The sequence below is a fragment of the Muntiacus reevesi genome, chromosome 2 (genome assembly GCF_963930625.1).
Source record: "Muntiacus reevesi chromosome 2, mMunRee1.1, whole genome shotgun sequence".
Lineage (NCBI taxonomy): Eukaryota > Metazoa > Chordata > Mammalia > Artiodactyla > Cervidae > Muntiacus > Muntiacus reevesi.
The window spans coordinates 195156898-195181072 of record NC_089250.1 but is presented as its reverse complement, the minus strand read 5'-3'; the positions used below and the strand labels follow the sequence as shown (position 1 = coordinate 195181072).

Here is a 24175-nt window from a genome sequence, read left to right as displayed (position 1 = left end):
ATTTTGAAATCCTGGAGAGAAAATGTGTCTCACGTCGATCATCTGGTTCTTAAATTGCAATGAATTCCACTCCTAAGATGGTTTACATCGTTCCTCATATGAAAGGATCTGTCAAAGCCAGCCCCTTTTTGGAGGGGGACCATGCAGTTTCAAGTGAAGTGTTCTACCAAGAGCTTCCCCAAAGAACCCATGGAAATAAACCAGTTTTATAAAGTGGTGCATTTTTCACAAGCTTTCAAACTATGCCCAGATGTCCACACCCTCTCTGCCGCCCACCCCCGCCCCTCCATCTAGGGCCTTATTCCTAATGAGTAGGAAGGAAAAACTGCAGAAAATCTACAATTTATGCCCTTTTCCCTTGTCCTCAAAGCTCATGAGATGGGCACGAGTCTCCGAGTCACATATCTAGGCTAAACTGCTCAGTAGCCTGATGAGGGCTGCCAGAGCAGGGATTAGAAGAAATGCGGGTCCAACTAGGTGCACGGCCAGGCCCAGGGCCACCCGCTGGATCTGGTAGAAGATCCCAGCCCGCCCCCTTAAGGAGGTTACTGTCACATGCCCATCTCTACCCTCCGCCTGATACTGCGTGGCGTATTTCCTTAGGGACTCAATTCCAGAGAGGGTGCTTAGCTGCTCTGAAGTCCCCTGGAAGACCGTCCGAGAGCCACCTGGCGGCCCGCCTTGGGAATACTGAAGCCTGGCCAGGCCCCAGGCAGCGGCCGTTGAACCGCTTCGGCGAGGCCTGGGCGGGGCGTCGCCCACCTGCTGGGCGCTGATTGGTCATCACATGGTCCCGCCCCCGGGACCCCGGCGTGGTCTCACTCTTTGACCTCGGTTTCAAGTCATGCGCTGGGCAGCGGTTGGTCCGGCTTGCTCAAGCTTGATCTCGATTTGCCCAATGAGGAGCGAGCTTCGCAGGGTCTGTCGGGAAAGGCCGCCAGCCTATATAAGCGGGCTACGGGGCGTATCCTCGCGTTAGGGGTGCGGCGAGGGAATCTGCGGAGGAGTAGACTTCGGGGTGTCCTGTGCTCGCTGAGACTGCACCTCGAGAACTATGGCGGAAGGAGATAATCGCAGCACCAATCTGCTGGTGAGTCCCAGCGCCTAGTCGCCAGAGGACCGTGCGGAGCCTCCGGACTTTGGTGTGCTCCGTGGGACTGCGCTGCGGCCTTGCGCTTATCACCCTCCGCGGGCCCGGCCCTCCTGTCCCTTGCCAGGTGTAGGCGACGACGCTTGCCCTTTCGGCTTCTTGGTAAACCTCTGCTTGGCAGTGACGAGTCGTGGCGACTCATAACACCCCTTTGGGGAAGATGCGCGATGGAGCGAAGAGGGCGCGTGATCATTCACTGCAATGGAGGTTGAGGAGGAAGCTGGAGAAGGGAGCTGTGACCAGTCTGGGTTGCAGTCAGTGACAGAGGGCTGAGAAGGTCCTGTCGAGCGCCTTTGGGGCCCAGACTCCAGCCGTATCTGTGTCTCCCCCTCCTTGATCTTAACCAGAATGCCCCTTCGCCCTTTACCCTAACGCTTGGGCAGGAATGGAGGGTCAAAGGGCTCTTCTCGAGCGTTTCTGTTAGAGCCTGGCACGGCTTAAAGCGGCAGGGAGGCTTCGATCTCACGACTGGAAACTGGAGGTGGGATCCAGCTGAAAGGACAATGGGAGGTTCCTGGCGTTTATCTGGAGGTTTGTCTGGAAGGCTGGGAGGGGGTGTCACAGGACGATTTTAGAGTAAGCATGGGTCGAAGGGAACTGCAGTGAGTTTGTATCAAAGGCAGACAATTCTAACCCTAGCCTGAATCTCACCGCAGGATCTAGGCAAAAGCGAGAGAAATCTGTCCATCTTCTCCTTGGCCTTTCCCCAGGAAAAGACAAGCCACACACTATCATCACAGTGAATAGAGAAACAGAATTTTGGCGTTTGATTTTCCAAAAGCCCAGGTTCTAACGAATCAAGTGATTTTGTTGAGCAGTTTTGATTGTGGTGATTTTCATTTTGTGTTGACTTAAATATGCATGACCTCTGTCCCTTTTTTTTTTTTTTTTTTTTTTTTTTTCCTCTGTCCCTTTTATATGGTTAGCCTAGTTAGCCCCAGCACACACAAACACACGCACGCACACACGCACGCACCCCCAAGATCGAATAGCTGTTGAAACAACTGGTCTTGGCCTCGAGCTGGTCTGCTCTTTGCACAGAACAGTGTGACTTAATTTGAGGAGAACAAGACCTTTGGCCTTGGCTTTGCTGAATTCAGATCTGTAAACTGTGTCTCTCAGTTTCCTCATCTGTAGAGTGAGAATAGTAAGAACACCTTCCTTTCAGCTTGTTGGGAGGAACCATTAAAGTGTAAGTATATAAAATATTTTAAGTTTCTGTCACATGGTACTCTTTTTAAGGAAACGTGGATTTCTTCCAGTTTTTTTCTTTCCCCACTCTACCAAAACTTCACTTACATGCAAGAAAAAAACCAAACAACAACAAAAGCAAAATCAACTTAAAGGTTTTTTGCCACATTAGCTCATTTGAGAAGGCTACTTGCAGCTGATTGTCAGATTTGCAGAGAAATTTGACGTCTAACCAAAGCATCGTAAGTGTAGGAGCATTTTATTGATATATATTGGGTTTAATATTGATAAGTCTTTTATAGTTCAGTGAAAGCATAGTAGTTTTCCTTAGTTGTGCAAGCGATGCCAATATATAGATGATTCCAGTACACAAAGAGCTATTTTGGAAATCGAAAGCTGTCCAGAGAGAGGCTTTCCTCATGGATTCAGAAGTAGGGGGTTAAATCAATGAAATGACAAAACAACAGATCGATTGTAACAACCTGAAATGAGCAAACCTCAAGTGATCTTATTTTATACTCAGGGCAGTGCCACTTAGGAGTGTATGACTTTGGGAAAATAACCATTCAGAACTCACTTTAATTGTAAATGGGTCTGATTATCCCTATCTTAAGGGGTCTTATAAGGATAATGTTACATAACCCCAGTACTTGGGCTTGGAAAGTGACTGTTACATGATAATTTTACCCCCACTGATTTCTGACTTTGGTATCTCTAGGAGTCACAGAAATGTTGAGATTAGTAAAATGATTGTTTTAAACGTTGATCGTATGTAGGCTGCAGAGACTGCAAGTCTGGAAGAGCAGCTGCAAGGATGGGGAGAAGTGATGCTGATGGCAGATAAAGTCCTCCGATGGGAAAGAGCCTGGTTTCCACCTGCCATCATGGGTGTGGTTTCTTTGGTATTTCTGTAAGTGAGCTATTAAATTACAATAGATTTATGCTTGTTACTAATAATGGTTCAGGTTTCATTTATGAAAGTGCCTGAAGTCTTGTAATTTTAATATCTGTAAAAAATGCCTTTCCTTAGAGCCGTCTGCCTGGTTTTCAGAATTCATAGTACTATGTAAACTCAGTAACCGGTGCAGTGAAACAAATCTGTCTTTCACACTTAGGACCGTTTACACTCCTAGACGGTGTTGAGGACCCCAAAGGGCTTTTGCCTCTTGATGTTTACATTAACCATTATGGCTGGGATGTCATCATGTCATCAAACTTCCGGAAAACCACTTGTGAGAAAATGAGACTAGGAAGGGCAGATAACATCTTTTGAGAACCAGAGGACGAAGTGAATAAATATCTTCAGCTGGCACTAATAAAGACTGTATTTTTCTAACCTTTGTTACTTTTTTTTTTAAACAGGACTATCTACTATCTAGATCCATCTGTTCTATCTGGTGTTTCCTGTTTTGTTATGTTTCTGTGCTTGGCTGACTACCTTGTCCCCATTCTAGCACCTAGGATTTTTGGCTCCAATAAATGGTAAGCGGCCTAATGATGTGGCATTCAAATTTCTGAGAAGTTACGAACCTGATAACTGTCTAGGGTGCTGTAATTACACACAGAACTGCCTTAATTAACAGATAGCTAGGGATTGGACTTACTGTTTGATGTAAAGAATTTCTTAGCTGATTCACATATAAATCATGAATTTCCAGTACTTATATCTCCATAGTTCTTTTATACCCCAGCATTTATTTTGATTTTTTTCTTTCTAGACCTTTTTATTGAAGTGAGGCTTTTTTCGGTAATGATTTTTCAGTGATTGCAGAACTCATAATGAGCTTTCTGTAAAGTAGTATGTCTACTTTACATTTTTTATCATTGATATTTAAGATAATACTAATTTCATAAATAACTTATGAATAACTGAAAACATTAAACATAGCTTTTTTTTTTTTTTTTTTGCCTGTTTAATTAGCAACTGTTTATTGAATGTCTGCTTTTATGTTAGTGCACTCTTCTGGGTGCTGTGAAGTATTTTGATGGTTAAGATTGATCTTGTGTTTCAGGCTAAGACATTGAGGCAGTGCAGTAGTGGTTAGCAAAAGTGCTTAAGAATAGATTCAAGCTTATACAGAAGTGGGTTGTTTATTTCATTTATACCATTCTTTGAACAAGTTACTTATGGGTTCCCAAGATAAGGTTAAGTGGCTTTGGATCCTATTAAAGTATTGCTTAACTTTTCTCTGGAATGTTGGATTTCTCACTTTTGATCCAAATAGTGAACAAAACTAGATAGAGGAATGGGATTTTTTTTTTTTTTTCTCCTAGATGTTTTTCTCCCTTGGTTGTTTATTTTATTAGTAGTCTACTTGTGCCTATAGTTTTTTGTTCGGATAATAACAAATTATAAAAATAATTTTAAATGTAGAAATTGCTTAAATTATGGGATAAGTAAGCATGTTTGTTTGTATAAACATGTTCTATCATATCAGAATGTTTAGTGTTAGGAAATGTCCTCTGAATTGTTTTTCACGTGCAGTAATGAATTATTCTGCAGTTTGGGAGCCAAGTATTTTTTTTTTTAATTAATTTTTAAAGTTCATTTTTAAATTTATTTGGCTGTGCCCCCTCTTCGTTGTGGCATGTGGGATCTAGTTTGCTGATCAGGGATCAAACCTGGGCCCCCAGCATTTGGGAACTCAGAGTCTTAACCACTGGACCACCGAGGAAAAGTCCCTGGGGTCAAGTTCGTGACTATGCAGTGTAACAATTAACAGACTCAACCTCATACCCTGATTTTATTAGCCAGATAACATTCTAATCTGCTAATTCTTAAGTCCTGGAGAAAAAATTTCAGAAGTTAACACATGAGGTTTCTTGGTAGCTGGTATGTTAACCACTGGCGCAGTTTTGTTTTTTGACCTTTCTGAGGAATGAAGAACACTTTTGCATAGTCACAGTCCGGCCTTGACTATGGGCAGCATATGAATGTCTGATTAGAAGTTCCAGGGCTCTGCAGAAGGACAAGGACTGCGGAGAGCAAGCAACACGCCCCAGCATAGGGCTTACTTTTTATATCAACCATTATTTCTGTGTAACAAAGATAGTACAAAGACAAAATTAAAAAAAAAATCAGAACCCAGAATACATTATAAATGAAAATGGACTCTTTGGGAGGATCTTTTTGTATTCTTATAGCTGTTTTGTTTGTGATTTGTGATTGGATTTGAACTGTTTGTGGCTGCCTTGGCATCAAATGTATGAAGCCCAGTTGAGGGCATTGTGCTTTGAATGCCAGTAGTTACTAACTGTGGTAGAAATGTCACATCCTCCTCAAGATAGTGAGACTCTGGTGGCCACCACTCAGGATTCACTGGGGTCTGCCAAATGATACAGGAAGTTCTGGGGGATTTTTGCTTGTTTCCGTCTTTTGTTTGCTTTCTGGCCATGGTGCACAGCTGTGGGATTTCAGTTCCCTGACCAGGGATTGCACCTGGGCCCTTAGAAGTGAGAGCCTGAAGTCCCAACCACTGGACCAAAAGGAATGCCCCAAAGAGTCTTAATGGTTCAAGAGCTCTTTTTTTTTTTTTAAGTAAGATAATGGTGAATTGTTTTCTATTTAGATTTTCTTTGGAAAGTAGCTTCTGAAATTTGAGAGGATGATATACTTCTGTTTAATATTTAGATTTGTCTGTAGTAAAGGGGAAAATTCTTTTTCTAGGACCACTGAGCAACAGCAAAGATTCCATGAAATTTGCAGCAATCTAGTAAAAACGCGACGCAGAGCTGTGGGCTGGTGGAAACGCCTCTTTACACTAAAGGAAGAAAAGCCTAAAATGGTACTTTTTTGGTTTTGACTTACTTAAGTAGAGCAACATTTTAAGATTGTGTCAGATTTTACATCATAGTCTAAAGCCTTTCTCTTTTACTCTAGTTGTAGTTGTATGTTTATCATTATGTGTTGGTTTAACTCCTCTGAGTACATTCATGAATATTTATCAATTATACTGAGAGTTAAAATTAGATTTTGCATTTTTCACTGTAGAGTGAATTTTTTCTGGTTCTTTTTACTTACTGAAATAAATATAAAAGATTCATACTTCTAGCTTCACTTGAGGTTACTATGTGAAGTTAGCAATTGTGAAAGTAGTGTAATTTATATTATAAACTACTTAATTTACATATAGAATCACAGCTATTGTAGGAGAGAATGTATCTAGATTCTGTAAAATAAACCTAGGGAGTTTTCTGTGGGTTTTATATAATATATAGATGCTAAATACTTTTAAAGAAAAGTGAGAATAAAAACTGGGTTATCTTCCAACCTTAGAAGCAACCTGCTAAAGTTTCAGTTCTTACTCTGTTCCGAGGAGTTGATAAAGTCTTGTTATCTTCATTATTAGTACTTCGTGACCATGATCGCTTCTCTTGCCGCGGTTGCCTGGGTCGGACAGCAGGTCCACAACCTCCTCCTCACCTACCTGATAGGTAAGTGTCTGGGGAAGTACTTTGCACGTCCTGGCCACTCTGACTGGAATTCAGTAAACAGTATGTCCCTGCTCACTGAGCTCTAGGCAGTGATCAAGGAATTGTGTGAGCATAAAAAGATGACTGAAAGCTGGGTCCTTGTTTTCAGTGAGTTTGTGGTCTTTAAGACACAGAACTGATAACCAAGGTAGACAGTATTGTGCATGAGGTAAAAATAGGCAGTGTGTGTTACCTGAGATTGGGAGGTATGAGACCAGAAGCTTCTGGGGATAAATACCAATGGGAATAATGGATATCATGTTGCTTCTTCCTATTAGAGTGTGTCTTAGTCTGAGGAATTCGCTTCTGTAAAATGTAGTCGTCTTTAGAAAGTTAATTGCTGCCTCTGTAACTTTTTTTTTTTTTTTTAAAGTGACTTTCTTACTTTTGCTTCCTGGACTGAACCAACATGGAATCATTTCGAAATACATTGGAATGGCCAAAAGAGAGATAAACAAGCTTCTGAAACAAAAAGAAAAGAAAAATGAATAAAGCATTTGCTTTATTCAGTGTGATTAATGGAGTATACATTGTCCTTGGGAACAGTGTCTGTTAGGCTGTTTGGATACTAAAATGTTACAGAAGTAGCTCTCTGCTGTCCCTTGCTCTGCCCTTAGTAGAAATTCTGACTTGTCAAGTAAGGCTTTATGCCCGGTGTCTTCATGGGTGTGTTCTTATCAGCTGGCCTTATATGGACAACTCTTTAGTTCCTCATCTTGGTTTTTTGTCACCCAGGGTTAACTGAACTCTTACTTTTAAAATAACATAGTGGTGAACTTCACCCTTTAGTACAGTTAACAGTGTCTTGGGATAACTGTTCAAGTTGATCTTTTTTTTAAGCTGGATACAGGATAGTGGTCTGTGGTTTCAGGAAGCTTGTTCTATCATCTGCTTCCATGGTCTGCTTAAAAAACTGGCTTCATGAATATAGAGACCAAGTTTACCACTTCTGATGAAGAGACCAATGAAGAGTCATTCCTCCTTCTGTTTCGATAGTGTGGGAGAAGCCTCATGGAATAAGATGAAACTCATTCCATGTCTTAGCATGTGTTTTCTCCCTTGTGCAGAATTTAGCAGTTTGTGGGAAACATTGATCCTTCCTCCCAAATGGGGAATCTAACAGGAACTTTCAGAACTCTTGTTCCCGCGCACTTAAACTTGAAGTTAGTACATCCTCAAAGGCTTTTTAGTAGCAGGCTTACACAAGTTGGTATTTAGGACTTTTAAATTTCAGATTTTCAGTTAATTGGAGCTAAAGTCCATAATAGGTTAAGAGTCATGTCTATGATCTTCACTCCAAGACCAGTCAATAAAGGACAAAAGTCTTCCTGTGTTGAGTCAAGATTCACTTCAGTAGAAAATAGCCTTATCCTACTAATTTTTCAAGACCAGAATAAGCCTTTAAAGATAAGTCTCAAGAGTCTCCTTTTATGGTAACACTGGCTGCTTTTGGTCCCCATAGATGGAGTAGTTGAAATCTGTAGGAGTGGACCTCTGAGGGCTGGAAATGTGACATATTTGGGAACAATTCTTAAACTGATTAACTAGCTGTAATATAGTTCTGTGAATTTATTGCACTGATGCTGTGAAACCTGGACCTTGTGGTATATCAGTCCCTAAATTAGTGTTATTTTCTCCCCTTCAATATTGCTGTAAACAGTGGCACTGTGTAGCATGTTTGACTTTTTAAAAAAAAAAGTTTCGTCTACAAACTACCATAATTTACACGTGTTTCCTCATTGTATATAAGCTTGTCTTCCTATCCAGATTTTTTGTGTGTGTGTTCTACCAATTAACTACTTTTACAGTTTTAATCCTGTATTATTTCTTCTACTTTGTTAAAAGGGGAATAAATGAAAAAGCTGGAATCCTTCCCTGTGTCCTTTCTTTATAGCTTAACCAGTACAGTGTTTCCATGATTGGATTTACATACCCAGTTAATGAACTATGCTGGGTGATCATTCCACTGCTGTAAGGGGCTCTTTAGATTTCCCGGAGGCACAGTGGTAAAGAATCTGCCTGCAAATGCAGAAGATGCTGGAGAAGGGATCCCTGGATTGAAAAGATCCCTTGGAGGAAGAAATGGTGACCCATTCTTGCCTGGGAAGCCCCATGGACAGAGGAGCCTGGTGGGCTACAGTCCATGGGGTCCCAAAGAGTTGGAGATGATTTAGCAACTGAGCATATGGCACAAGGTGCTCTTTAAGAACCAAATGAACTAAAAGGTTTAAGTTCATTCAGTAAACATCCAGGCACCACCCTAGATGGAAAAGGAGATAAAATGAGTAAGTGATGGCCAAAGGTGGTATGTGAGGGTGTGGCTAGGAGGTCAGGCAGCAGAAGGATGCAGGAGAGAGGGCCTCCCACGCACATCTACCTTAGGACCTAGCTCAGAATTTGGTACCTGATGTGCTCAGTAATCAGTGGGTGACACTTGTTTGCACTTAGAAATTTTTTAAAATAGAGCCCAAATTGGGTATTTTATCATTGAGTCTCACTATCTATTCTTTGTGGGTCTTGGGAACAGATTCAGTGTCAAATCTCTTGCTTTCCCTACCTGCCAAATGTATGGATCCTTCCTTGAAGCCTCCTGGAGGCTTGATGTCTAGAAAAGGGAAGTTTCTACCCTGTCACCATAGGTGTCTTGGTCACCCAGTGCTCTGGAATGCAGCCACATGCAGCTGTGATGACTCTGCAGGCCAGCTTGGATACTATGCCAGTTCTGGCCACAGCAGAAGTCCCCTTTCAAGCTTCTTTGCAGTACCTCTAGCAGAGTTATTCCAGAATTCATAGGACGTCAAGAGGGGATTTATACAGTCTTCTGCTGCATTCCACTCCTCTCCCTTCCCCCAGTCCCAACCATTCCAAGATTTCTGTTTATATGCCTTATATGCCCTCCTAGCTCTTCAAAGTGAAAGTGAAAGTTGCTCAGTTGTGTCCCACTCTTTGTGATCCATGGAATCTGTAGTCCATGGAATTCTCCAGAATACTGGAGTGGGTAGCCGGTCCCTTCTCCAGGGTATCTTCCCGGCCCAGGAATTGAACCGGGGTCTCCACATCACAGGCAGATTCTTTACCAACTGAGCTGAGGGAAGCCCCTAACTCTTAGAGTCATTCAAAAATCCATAGGCCACACAGTTTGGGAAATAAAACCCCACAAGTAATTTATACATGACCACTTTCTTTGACTTTTTAACCAACAGCAAAATTTTAAGACTGAGTTAATTTAAGACTGAATTTAGTTTGCTTCCTCATTTGTGAGGTGGCGATAATACAGATCTCAGGGGCATTATGTTAACTCCTTGTGTTTTGAGGATTCAGAGTTAATCTACAGGAAGCGCTTAGTGGCAGTTAGGAATCAGTAGCTGTTAGAAGCCTTCAGACACAGATCAAATGGCACTTCCTCCTGGCAAAGCTTTAGCAACTTCTCAGGCCACCTCTCCACTCCCACATTCATATTGGCATGGAAACAGCACACTGCCCGGTATTGTTACTTAAGAGATTTGTCTCTGCTAGGATCTGCACCTCTTAAGGCCCGGAACTAATGTCTGTCCTGTCACCTGCTACAACTGGCACATGATAGGCGCTCATAAGATGTTTGCTGAATGAAGGGACGAAAGAATGAAGTGTACAAAAAGAGGGTGAGTGGCACTAGTTTTCTATTAATGGAGGCTCTTGAAGGAAAGTGGGTTTATTAAATCCCCAGTGTTGCTAAGTCCCTCAAGTTGAGTACCGGTTTTAGTCAACATGTTGCATTCAGGCAACCAGTTCTTACAGGAAATATTTCTTAGAAAAGCCAATGCCTATGTTGGGAGCTTGGCACTCAAGGTTGACTCAGGATTTGAGAAGTGACGATGGGTGAGGTGGGCTGTGATGCTAATAACAAATGCTGGTCTTTTATCTGGATTATTTCATTTATCTTCACAGCAACTTCGAGTAATTAGTATATCATTCCCTTTTACAGACAGGGAAACTGATTTGCCCATTCATTTATTCATCATATGAATCAGGGACCTACTATGTGGAGTTAACTTACCTAGAAGCTGTGGGTACAGTGGTGAACAAAGCCAACCATATCCCTGCTTGCTTAATGGAGACAGACACTTCCAATATCTCAGGCGGTAAAACATATGGAGAAAAGTTAAACAGGGCAATGAGATTGGGGGGCGGGGAGGATGAGGAGGAGGATGTGTGACTGAACAGAGACCTGACAAACTGGGGGAGGAAAAGTCAATTTAAAGGGAAAAGCAAATGCAAAGGCCCTGAGGCAGAGTGTGCTTGGAATATGTGAAGAAAAGCCAGCCAGGGAGAACGCTGGAGGATGGTGTTCCTTTGCAAGGAGGCAGATGTTACAAGAGGGACCTTGTAAGTTTTTGTAAGGAATCTGGATTTTACTGAGGCTGACAGAAATCCTTGGAGAGTCCAAGGTCGGACAAGTTTTAAAATGATCATTCTGGCAGCCACGTGGGAAACACAGGGAAGGGGGTGGAAAATAAGGGAAGGGTAAGAAGGGAGGGTTCCTTGGACTGCCAGGAGATCCAACCAGTCCCTCCTGAAGGAGATAAGTTCTGGGTGTTCATTGGAAGGACTGATGCTGAAGCTGCAACTCTAATACTTTGGCCACCTCATGCGAAGAGCTGACTCATTGGAAAAGACCCTGATGCTGGGAGGGATTGGGGGCAGGAGGAGAAGGGGACGACAGAGGATGAGGTGGCTGGATGGCATCACCGACTCGATCGATGGGCATGAGTTTGAGTAAACTCCGGGAGTTTGTGATGGATAGGGAGGCCTGGCGTGCTGCGATTCCTGGGGTCGCAAAGAGTCGGACAGGACTGAGCGACTGAACTGACTGACTGAAGAAGGGAGGGTAAGGGTGAAAGCGGTGAGGAAGCTTAAGTCCTGGGCAGAAGCTTAGCCTGAGGTCACTCAGCTCCAGAGAGGGCGGCGCCAGAATTCACTGACTCCCAGGCAGCCGGACCTCGAGCCCGAAGCAGTAACTACTGAGCATTTATTTAATGCGTGCCAGGCATTTTGCGAGCCCTTTGTCACCATTATCTCATCTGACCCTTGCAACAACCTTGAAGAGGCCGAGCTTTTATTTCGAAACATTTGTGGCTTTCTTTGCAACTGTGTCTTTCAAAACTTGAAAGAAAAATCTGGAACTCCAGAAAATAATTTCTAATATTTAGGGAGCGTCAAAAAGGAAGCATCGATTAAGAAAAATATTTTTTACTCTTTTGAAAAAGTATAAACAAATTTCAAAAGACAAAAAGAAATTGTATAAGGAGAAAGCTCTACCCTGGTCGCTCAGTGGTAAAGAATTCGCCAACGCACGAAACCCGTGTTCGATTCCTGGATGGGGACGATCCCCTGGAGAAAGAAATGGCAACTTACCCATCTTTGCCTGGGAAATCCTTTGAACACAGGAGCCTTACCGGCTACAGTCCATAGGGTCACAAACAGTCGGATACGACTTAGCGACTAAACAACAAAAATGGGGAGAAAAGCATGACTCCCATCCCACTTTCTAACGCCCTTCCCAAAGGCAATTGCCGCCGATTATCCCTTGCAGAGATAGTGTAAATACGCACGTATCAAAATTCATTCTAAATAGTCAACAGTTACTGCAATAAAAATTAGTAAATATCTAGGCTCTCGTCAGTTTTTCGTTTTTACCAATTAGCTGCTAGAAAGGAGTTTAAAACTACCAATTCCGCATCTCTTGCCAGGTGACTGCCCCCATGCCGCGCCGGGGATGTTCGATTCCATCGATTCTCTACTACCTACCCCGGAGGAGGCTCCGCCCCTTCACCCGCCTCCTTCCAGTAGGCAATCCTTCTTTATTTGTTTTTGGCGGGGCTTTAAAAGTCTCGCGATAGCCCGACCCGTAACCCATAATTCCGTGCGCTCGCCCCTCCCGTCCTCTTTCCGCCATCTTTCCGTGCCGGTGAGTATCTCTCTCTGAGCTACCCAACATCATCCCTCGGTTATCGGTGCCATCCTGTGGTGTGGGAGTCGCGCTCCGTGTCCTGCGAGGATGTCGGAGGCCTCCTGGGCCGGAGATGCTAGCCTTGCTTGGGTCTGGGCAGGCATAGGGGAGAGTAATGCCCGGCTATTCCATGCTTTGCCTCCGGGAGAGCCCGGCCTCTGGGGCGCAGGCCGCAGCCCTTGGGAACAGGGAGCTTTGGACCGTTCCGGAGGGGTGGCAGCTCCGAATCTTTCGGCGGCGCCAGTACCTCCCGGTAGTGGTTGAGGCAGCTTGTTGGCTCCGAGAAGCACTGGAGGGCCACGGAGTTGGTGGGCCGTGCAGCTTCCCGTTACTGTGGTTGCGCCGGGAGCTTGGGAGATGAGGACCCTCAGGAGGGGAAACTGCATCCTGCCTGTGGTGGCGGTTTGCTGGGAGCGAATCTGGTTTCCTCTGAAGACACTGTGGAGCTGGAGGAAGTAGGTTGGAGCGCTACTGTTGTGGTTTGAGACATGCCTCTGTTCCTAACTTTCAAAAGTTTATTAGATGAAGTTTGTGCCCATTGAGGTAAGAGTCCAGTCTAGTGCATGTGAAATGTTTCAGTTTATTACTTTGGTACCCTTACTGTTGGGCATAGCTTTAGATGGCACAGGGCCGGACATTTTATGTTAATAGAGTAGTTCTGGGTGTTAGGTGAAAGTTGAGTAGTTCTTTCGGTTATTGGGAAAAGGCTGACTGAGTAGGTTTAAGGGACCGAGTTAATAGTAGAGATGCTGCTGAATTCCACAAGTTTGATTATCAACTCTCATTTTGAATAACCTACCACGACTGGTGTTTTTGTTTTAGTAGTTGACATCCTTCTTGGGTTACTGGGGAAACAGCCTGCTGAGAAATGGGGACGCTTCCACATGATTGAGGCAGAAAGGAAAGGAAGTGTTCGCAGGGAAATGATAGGGTGCCTGTTAATGGTAAAACGGTGCCGGTAAAACGCCTGTTTTGTTTTCCGAGAACAGCCAGAATGGTGCGCATGAATGTCCTGGCTGATGCTCTCAAGAGTATCAACAACGCTGAAAAGAGAGGCAAACGCCAGGTGCTTATTCGGCCGTGCTCCAAGGTCATCGTCAGGTTTCTAACAGTGATGATGAAGCATGGTAAGTTGCTGTTTTATGTTTTGAGATAAACATGCTGTGGAATGGGGCTTGGAGAAATTAACTGAGGAGAGAGGTCTGGAGAGGGAAAATGGGGAGCAAGGTGGCAGTCAGATGTGGTAACTAATGCAGTTGACTTGGGCTGTGGACAGGGTAGTCCTGGAGAAGTGATGCTGTTTAAGAAATGCTGAGTAGGACAGGACTGTTGAAAGAAGGAGGTTTGTGACTGTTGCTCTGCTAGGTGTTTGGCAGCTAAAATGGCCTTTGTTGATAATAACATCACTCCCACAACATGTCATTGAAAGGACCCTGAGCTCTTCTCAGAGCTTCATGGGATGTAAAGGATTGTTGAACGTCCTGGACACTAGGTAGCCTTTGGGAGTGGGAAGGTATGAAGAGGCAAGGAGGAAATTATTCCTTTTTTTAAAAATTGCAGGGTGGCTTGTTTTGAGTATTGCCGTCTTAATTTTAAAATTATTTTAATACAGTCAATTGTGTTCTACAGGTTACATTGGCGAATTTGAAATCATTGATGATCACAGGGCTGGGAAAATTGTTGTGAACCTCACAGGCAGGCTAAATAAGGTAAGAATTGACTATCTTCCACATTTTCGAATCTTCAGAATGGTCTAAGGTGGCATAATTGCCTTTGTAAAATCAGATAGTGTCGTGCTTGCTTTACCTAGTTAGGTTAAGAAGAATGAGAATGGATTAAAGTCATTAAATCTTATGTAACTTCCTGATAGAATTGTCAGTCGAGCTCGTGTTTGGGGTATAAGGTACTTGAAGGGAAATGCGGAGGCTTGAGATGGTGGTGCTGGTTTTGAATCCTGGGTGGCTCCAGGCCAGTAGTCCTGTTAGTGTAAATAACTTGTGGGGTCTGTTTTTCCTGTCAGTTTGACCTGTAGGCATAATCTGCTGAATCTGTTTGACTTTTTGACTTTGTGGATTGCATGATTTGGGGGGCTAGATATTATTCTGTAAGCCAATTGGGGGTCTCAGGGCTGCTGCTTTGCTTTCTATGTTCAGATTTGTAGCTTTCAGGTTTACAAGGGATCTGAGATCCTGTAATCCAAAGAGTTAGTTGCTCAGTCTCCAACTCTTTGCAACCCCATAGATGACAGCTCTCCAGGCTCCTCTGTCAATGGGATTCTCCAGGGTATCTTCCAACCCAGGGATCCAGCCTGGGTCTCCTACATTGCAGCCAGCTTCCTGTAATCCAACACTAGGGCAGATGGGCCAAGAAAGTGGTTAGTGGCAGGGGTCAGATTGATTAATAAGGTCATTCCCTAGTCCAACAGTTTTCTATTTTACAAAGTTGCTTTCTTACATAGTGAATTTGCTTCTTGTGTGGATAAATACTTAATGTCAGATGAAAATTACTGGATATGAAGCCTTTGAAGAGTTTTTGAAGGAAATTTTGGGTCTGACTTTTATTGTAAGCATTAGATTCCAATCCCAAGGAAGGATTTGAATTCAGTTTTCTCACTCTGATTCTCGCAGTGTGTTGAAGTAGAAGAGGTGTGTTTATTTTCCTCTCTATTTTTAAGAATTAGGAAACTAAGATATATCTGAGTTCTGCTCAAGGACAGTGGAAGACTAATTCTGGTGTATAGCTTATAGCACATTTTAAAGCTGTCCTGCAAAAGATTGGGTTGATATTAAAAAAAAAAAAAGACCAGTTTGAGAAGTACCAGATTTCTCTTGAATATTCACTGTACATAATAGCTTGAGAAATAAACTTGAACAGAGTATTTACCAAATGGAACTCACTTGCGGCATCGTTACTCTGTGATACACTAAGTCATTTGGAAAATCCTGGCTAATAGATAGTTGAAATCCAGGCCTTGCCAAATGCCTGAATTATTTTTTGGTTTCTCTTAATTTCCGTTTTCTTCCTTTGTAAGACATTATGGAAGACATTTCTTCCTTTGTAAGACATGCCTCAGTTTCCTTCATGCCAGAGATGGATATACCTTATTGTGTAAATGTAATGGGGCTGGGAAATAAGGTAGTGTTTAAAGACTAGATTAAGAAAATTCTTGCCTTAATCATATCTTGGATGTGGTGTGAGAGCGGATATGATGGAATTACACTAGCTGAATGGAAGGGATTTTTTGCTACTGGAATACATAAAGCTTGGCTGTGGCAGCATAGAGGCCTCAGAAAGCTTTGTCTCACTGTAGCTTGCTTGGCTTTTCCGTTCTCATATCCCTGTGTTGCTTCTATCCAGTGCGGGATTGCCCTTGATAGTCAAGTGACAGGCAGCTCCCAGGATGATGTGATCAAAAGAATTTGGGCTTCCTGCCAGGGGGCACTTGGACGTGATGGTTCCATTTTCAGTTTCGATCTGCCTAGGGAAGTGGGAAGTGTAACTGCTCCAGAGACTTCACCAAGTCCTAATCTTGTAGTCTCAGTTTACTGTTAATTTAAGCATTTTGGAGTCTTCTCAGGCTACACTATTGGTAAAGAACCTGCCTGCCAATGCAGGAGAGGTAAGAGAAAGACGCAGGTTCAATCCCTGGGTGGAGACGATCCCCTGGAAGGGGGCATGACAACCCACTTCAGTATTCTTGCCTGGAGAATATGGTCTATTAGGGTCGCAAAGAGTGGAATACGACTGAAGTGACTGAGCATGCTGTTTTTCAAATTGAACTTACATAGAATATTGTACAGAACAGTTACCCATTTAGTGTTGAGTTGGTTGGTTTCTATGCTCAGTTATAAATGTTTTTTAGTGTTACTGTTTTGTTATTAGTGAAGTGTGAACACTGTTTTCTGTTACTTCTTACAGTGTGGAGTGATCAGCCCCAGATTTGATGTGCAACTCAAAGATCTAGAAAAATGGCAGAATAACCTGCTCCCATCCCGTCAGTTTGGGTAAGTTGATTTTCTTCGTTTAAAAGTTGATGCTGTGGATGCTTGTGATGCAGTTTGATGAGCTTTTTGTTTATTTTTTACATCAATAGTAGTAATAGTCTCCATTCCCAACCAGCTTGACTCATGGGTTAGCTCCTATGTTGCCACACCTCATGTGTTAGGTTTTAGTTTCTGAGAGGTGTGTGAGAGCTGAAACTGGCTGAGAGAGAGAATTGTGTTCCCTTTAATGTCTGCTCTTTTGGCTCAATGTAGATAGTTCATACATGTTCTCTATGAATACCCTCCTGTGGCCAGAATGACTTCTGAACCATTACCCTCTGGGCAAACTCAGTTTAAGAATCTTAATCTGTGGTTAAGAGACTGAGTTCAAATTCTGGATTTTCTACTTTAAAGCTGTGAGGCTTTGGGCAATTCATGGCCTTGATTTCTTAAAGATTGTAGTTCTCTTATTATAAGTTATATTATCAACTGATTTTCTTCTGGTAAAGCAGTTTAAAACCTGATCTGACACACCAAGCATTTGGTCTGTTTGTGGTTAAGAGCTTAAACACCCAGTCACGTTTGGTGATGTTGAATTTACTCCCACTTCATGGTTGCTGTATAACAGGTAGTGTTAAGGGCAAATCCTTTGTGATTGTAATTAGGAAGCTAATTTTAATGCCTCTAGTTGATATACTTTCTGTGTCTTACCTTGACCCCCATAGTAACCCATGAGATAGGCCAGGTGGGATGCCCATTGTCCAGGTAACTGTACAATAGTTTGCCTGTGATCATACACACAGTAAGTGGCAGAAACAATTCTGTCAAGTTATATCAGTGCTTTAATGCTTTAAACTGCATGTCTGCTTAAGAGCAGAAAGTGACATTCTGAAGTTAGAGGAGTTGCAGGTTTTGTTTTTAGGTACCATTGCCTCATGTTAGCTGACACCAGGACTGTGTGTGTATAGCTGGAGTCTCTGGTTCTAGGAGTCATGCCTGTGCACTGCCAGCCTGTGGAGGCTGCATTTTGTATGGGACCGCATATTAAACACTGATGAATGTTGGAATTTTTCTGTACCAGAAGTAGCTCAATGTTGAACAGTTCATAGGGAAAACTTACCAACTTTTTTTTTTAACTTTCCATAGTTTCATTGTACTGACAACCTCAGCTGGCATCATGGACCATGAAGAAGCAAGACGAAAACATACAGGAGGGAAAATCCTTGGATTCTTTTTCTAGGGATGTAATACGTACAAATAAAATGCCTTAGAGGACTCTGGTGCTTCCTTAAGTCATTTTGAACTTTTGTACAGCAGAGTAGCAAGAGTGTCTCTGGGAATATACAGCCTTTGTGTTAATTGGTGAATGCTGTTTTCTTGAAGTACAAGAAAGTTTTGACTTGGCGTAACTTTCGCCATCACTCTTGTGGCTCACCAGAGGAAAGTGTCTGGCACTGGATGATTGACTCTGGTTTGGGGTCCAGATGGTGAAGCTGCCTCTTCTGGAATCTTAAATTAACCCTTGAATGAGTGATGCCTTTCTACTTTTAGCTTGATAGGATACACATTTCATACCCTAAAAATATGATACCAGTTACAGTTGATTATGTAAGTACTCATAAAGAAGCAGATAATTAGAGCCCTACAGCTCATTAAGACTCAGATTTGGATGGCACATCAGGGACGTGCCAGTAGTACGTGCTTATAAGATGTCATTCTTTTTAAAAAACCAGTACTGTGAGCCTGTCACCAAATGCATTCAGGAGTTGGGCAGAATTAGTAAGAGCTCGCTGTCCAGCATACATCTAACAAGAGCCACATTAAAACAAGAGAAACTTTTTTTTCTTAAAATAACATTTTGTGTTCAAAAGTTAAAACTTCACCATATAGAGAATGTGAAAAATGAGTGGGGTTTGTTCTTTACAATGTCTTTGACATGATGTGTGTTCATGCTAGTGGCTTCAGTCTTGTCTGACGTTTTGCGACCCTCTGGGCCCTACGTAGCTTGCCACAGGCGCGTCTGTCTTTACGGGTTTTCCAGGCAAGTGTACTGAGTGCCGTGCCCTCTAGTGCTTCCCGACCCAAAGACGGAACTCGCTGTCTCTTAGCAGCGTCCCGCATTGGCTGGTAAGTTCTCTACCACTAGCGCCATCTCGTTCAGTAGCTCAGTTGTGTCTGACTCTGCGACCGCACGGACTGCGGGATGCCAGGCTTCCCTGTCCTTCACCATCTCCTGAAGCTTGTTGAAACGCTCATTAGGTCGAGATGCCTCCCATCCAGCCACATCCTCTCACTGCCTTCTGCCCTCGATCTTTCCCAGCATCAGGGTCTTTGCCAGTGAGGCAGCATCAGGTGGCCAGCATTGGAGCTTCAGCATCAGTCCTGATGAACATTCAGGACTGCTTTCCTTTAGGATTGACTGGTTTGAGCTTGCAGTCCAAGGTACTCTCAAGGGTCTTCTCCAACACCACAGTTGAAAAGCATCAATTTCGGTGCTCAGCTTTCTTTATGGTCCAGCTCACATCTGTACATAACTACTGGAAAAACCATAGCTTTGACTACATGGACCTTTGTTGGTAAAGTAATGTCTGCTTTTTAATACACTGTCTAGGTTTTTCATTGCTTTTCTTCCTTCCAAGGAACAAGTGTCTTAATTTTATGGCCGCAGTCACCATCTGCAGTGAGTTTGGAGCCCAACAAAATAGTCTGTTTACATTGTTTCCCCATTTATTTGCCACGAAGTGATGGGACTGGATGCCATCATCTTTGTATTTTGAATGTCGAATGTTCTCTTTTCACTTTGATCAAGAGGCTCTTTAGTTCTCTTCTGCCATAAGGGTGATATCATATGCATATCTGAGGTTGATATTGTTCCAGCACCATCTTGGAAGCCTGAAATGATCAACATGGTACATTTATTCACACTTAAAGCATATCTTAATTAAGAATGGTGTTCCTGGGTAGGAATGCAGAATCATTGCTGACTACAGTGAACTCTGACAAGTGACAACTCTGAGCGTCCTTCTTGGGTAAAGAGAGGACTTAACCGGTTACTCACTCAGTAACTTCCTGAAAGGAAGGCTAGTGTAAGATGTGGGAAACAGCCCTTGGGTGGGCTGTAGAGATGGGCCTGGTAACCACATACGGTGTGCATGCTAGCTTGCTTCAGTCATGTCTGACTGTGACTCTGGACTATAGCCTGCCAGGCTCCTCTGTCCATGGGATCCTCAAGGCAGGAATACTGGAGTGGGTTGCAGTGCCATCCTCAAGAGGATCCTCCTGACCCCCTGATTGAACCCGGGTCTCAGTGTCTCTTGCATTAGCAGGTGTGTTCTTTACCACTAGCATCACTTGGGAAGCCCAACCACTTGTGGTAGGCCTCACTAAAAAGCAAGTTGAAAGGCCTGTCTAGGTTTGGGGCCTCTGCTATTTGGAAGGTTGTGAGTAATTAGCATGAGTTTGGGGGGCTCAACAGATCAGGATTGAGGTCTGATTTACTACCTAATATTGATTGAGGATAATGAAAATTTACCTTAATTGAGGGAAAAGGTGAGGCTATGTAAAATAGTACCAAGCATTTGTTTGCTGTTGTCTCTGGTCTGCCTGATAAATGGCACACGGGATACCTTAGTAAGTACTTGTGTGCTAAGTTGCTTCAGTTGTGTTTCCTTGTGACCCTGTGGACTGTAGCCCGTCAGGCACCTCTGTCCCTGGGATACTCTGTCCCAGGCAAGAATACTGGAGTGGTTGCTATTTCCTTCTCCAGGGGATCTTCCTGACCAAGAAAGAGATCACACCTAAGTCTCAACGTCTCCTGCATTGGCAGGAGTATTCTGTATCACTAGCGCCACCGGAGAAGCCCCTCAGGAAGTACGCGTTGATTGAATATCACACCGGGTGTTGACTTCAAATACTAAAACGAGGACAAGAAAATGGCCCCATTTGCCATTAATAGGGATCCTGTGTCATTTAAAATGAATAAGGGTGAGTGGAAAAATTTGGGAGACCTGTTAATGAATTTAACAGCACATGTTCTGTATGCTGGTGAGGAAGCAGATGGCCTTCGTCTGTTTCTGAGACCCAGTTAGAGTTGTATCATGACCTGGGACTATACTGGAGTTGAGGTTCTGGAGACTTTAGGTTCCTGCTGGCAGGATGACTTTCCTGTGACGTGAACCCAGCCTTCTAATGTGCTGCTGCTGCCGGAAGGCAGAGACTGGAGACTTGGAGTGGGACAGCGCCTGGATTACTTGAACCCACCAGATGCACTTTGAGTCAGTGTTATAAGGGGGACCAGCACCTTCGCAGGCCCTGGGTTAACCTGGAATCTGTAGATGTCAGGCAGACAAACTTTTGATACCTATTATTATATTTTTTTAAAGACATTGCATACAGCACAGAGCCTTTGATCACAGTCTGAAAGAAATTTGTAATTCAAAAAGTCAGAACTATAGCCAAGGAGACTCTCCACAATTTAGCAGCACCGTCTGTGTCCATGCTAAATCCTCATTTAGAGGCTGTTTTGCCTTGCTTTGGGGTAATGGGTAGATAGAAGAGTACTCAGTTCTCTGGGCAAGTCAGAATTATTAACAGTTTAACTTGCTCAGGTCAACATCTGAGATGACTTTTCCTTTACCCCAGACTACAAAGTTTGCTTTCCACTTCTGACCCAGAAGAAAGCAAGCTCTGGGAAACTCAAAATCTGATTCTTGGCTTTCCAGTCTAATTCACTGCTTCCCAAAATAGCTAATACCAATTGCTTCAGTTTTAATATAGGGACAGCCTAATCCTGAGCTCTAAATCTCCCCCATATGTGCTCTGCCTCTGAACTCTTGAATATGGCTCATCCCATCTGGAATACCTTTTCCCCAGAGGTGTTCCCAGAATCCAGCTTAAATATCCCATCATGAAACTTCCTTCCAAAGAAACGTGTCACGCTTTTTCTGAAGATTTGTTGTTCAGTTGCTAAGTTGTGTCTAACTCTGCAGCCCCACGGACTGCAACACGAAAGGCTCCTCTGTCCATGGGATTCTCCTGGTAAGAATACTGGAGTGGGTTGCCATTTCCTACTCCAGGGGATCTTCCTGACCCAGGGATTGAATCTGCATCTCTTGGATCTCATGCATTGGCAGGCGGATTCTTTAGCATTGCATCACCTGGGAATTAGTAAGGCTAAGAGTAGTTTTTAGTGTTTGTTAGTTACTACTATATGCCAACCATGGGACTAAGAGCTTTACAGATATCATCTCATTTCATCTTAACAGTTCGGTGTTACGGCTACTATTGTTGGGTCCAATTTTTCAGGTGAAAAAAAGTAAAGCACAGAGCTGTGCCATTTTATTCAAGATGCTAGAGAGTGAGTGACAAAGTCAAGATTTAAATGCTTTGTTGTTGTGTTCCGTCGCTCACTTGTGACTCTTTGTGATCCCATGGACTGCAGCACGCTGAAGACCACACAGAAAATAAGCTAAAGGAGGCAGTAAAGAAAGATGGTTAATAGAATGGACTTTGAAATGAAATGTTAGTCTCAGTCACACACATGCCGTGTGATCTTGGGCCAAATGCCATTCTTTGCTGTATCAGTTTCTTCATCTTTAGTGTAGGAATGATCGTACTGCCCCCTGTGGGGGTCACGAAGATTAAATATAATGCTTGTTAAGTACTGGGATGGTAATTAGAGCCATTGGCAAAATGTCTAGGTTCTCCCCTGCCAGGTACATATACTTTCTATGTGATTAATTCTGGCAATGCATGAGCTGGAAAGTGAGCAGAAGTGATGTGTGTTACTGCCAGGCTGGAGCATCTAGTGGCTGACGGGAGAACTCCCGTGTGCCTCATTTCTTTCTGCCCTGGTGCTGGGTGCTGGGCTGTAGTAGCCCAGTCCCGGGAGTGTGGGTGACAATGCAGAGATCCAGCTATTCAGCAATGGCAGTGTAGAAGAGCAAGAAATCACCCGTTGATGATTTTGGTTTATTACTAGCCCATTGATACAAGTGAATTGTATACAACAAGCATTAGAGCAGTCTCTGAAATTTAGTAAGGGCTTTTTAAGTTACAAAAAGGAAATGGGTGGTAGGCAGAATAAAAGGGATTCTCATTCTCTGAGTGGATGTCAGGAGAGAATCTGACCCCCAGTTCTCCACATGTCTTTCCCCATTGATCCCCATAACCTTTTCCATGCGTGCACATGGCTCTTAAACACTCCCACACCCCAGCCCCCTGACATAGTCCTCAGGTGAGTCACCTGCCTCAAACAGGTAGAAGATACATTAGGATATTTTGAACCTGGAAGATGTGAGGTTTGTCTCTTTAAAATGGTGGAAATGATAAGAGTGCTGCTGATTGTGATGATTTCTGCTGTGTGGAGAAAGACACTTGGAGCAACACAGAGGAATGTCCATGAGCAGACGATGCATCAGGTCCTCATGGTGACTGGCTCTTGCTTCCAGCTGTTCCTGAGACACAGTGCTACCCTGCCTTACCCGTGTTTGTATTCTGTGAGCAAGGAGTAACAGTCTCCACTCTTACTTTTTGTTAAAGTACTAGTTTGAGCTAAATTTAATTTTAGTGTATTTAAAAATAAATTTATAAAGCTAAAATTTACTGATTTGAACTAAATTCTAGTCCCTTGTAGGCAGACTAATAACAGCCCTACTTGCAGCTGTTTCATGAATCTACTCTGGAACTTCTTGGGAATCAATCTTGTTGTCTGTCAGATGAGGGCTGGGATAACTGGTCTTACCTGCTTAAAAATTTTTTTTTAATTTTTTTTAAAGAAACTGAAGTATAGTTGATTTACAGTGTTTTGTTAGTTTCTGGGGGGTACAGCACTATGTGCTTTATTAATCAGTACTTTTAGTTGCAAAAAACCCAGAAATCCCTCTAGCTAGTTTAAATTCTTGCGGGGTATAAGGTAACTCAGCATCTCTGGCAGGGCTGGAGAATTAGTTCCGAGGTTTACAGCCAGAGATTGTATCTCCATTACACCTCTTGCCCATTCCACTGGAAAACTCACCTCCCGAGTTCTTTGCCCCTACTCGAGGTTCTAGAAGCTTGAGGTTTCTACCACCCTTATTAGCATCCGTTCCACACTGACTTCCTTCATACTATCCTCTCGTGCAGGGCTTCTTAAGCTTGGCACTTTTGACATTTTGGGCAGGATAATTCTTTGGTATGTGTGTACGGTAGTGGCTGTCTTGTGCAATGTAGGGTGTTAGCAGCATTCTTGGCCTTCGTACCCTACATTACATGCCAACTGAGACAAGCAAAAATGTCCCCAGACTTTACTAAATTCTCCTGCAGGGCAGCATCACTCCAGGTTGAGAAGCACTATTCTGTGGGATCAGGGCTGCAAGCAGCCTGTGCCAGGGCCAGAGTTCCAAAAGAGGC

General features: G+C 43.3%; 2 protein-coding genes across 3 annotated transcripts; both read left to right on the top strand.

Moving 5' to 3' along the window:
* The first annotated feature begins 961 nt into the window (after positions 1-961).
* On the top strand, positions 962-8686 carry ARL6IP1 (ADP ribosylation factor like GTPase 6 interacting protein 1). Its single transcript, XM_065924414.1, has 6 exons — positions 962-1090; positions 3118-3251; positions 3704-3823; positions 6009-6126; positions 6691-6775; positions 7188-8686. The coding sequence occupies exons 1-6, from the start codon at positions 1055-1057 to the stop codon at positions 7304-7306; spliced, it is 612 nt and encodes a 203-aa protein (XP_065780486.1). The 5' UTR covers positions 962-1054; the 3' UTR covers positions 7307-8686.
* Positions 8687-12694: 4008 nt separating this feature from the next.
* On the top strand, positions 12695-18059 carry RPS15A (ribosomal protein S15a). 2 transcript variants are annotated; one of them, XM_065924411.1, is made up of 5 exons: positions 12695-12761; positions 13793-13930; positions 14433-14512; positions 16722-16807; positions 17933-18059. In XM_065924411.1, exons 2-5 carry the CDS (start codon positions 13798-13800, stop codon positions 18024-18026), a joined length of 393 nt encoding a protein of 130 aa, XP_065780483.1. In that variant the 5' UTR covers positions 12695-12761; positions 13793-13797; the 3' UTR covers positions 18027-18059. The 2 variants fall into 2 exon arrangements, with proteins under 2 accessions (XP_065780483.1, XP_065780484.1); XM_065924412.1 differs by having other exon boundaries at positions 12753-12761; positions 13788-13930.
* Positions 18060-24175: the final 6116 nt, after the last annotated feature.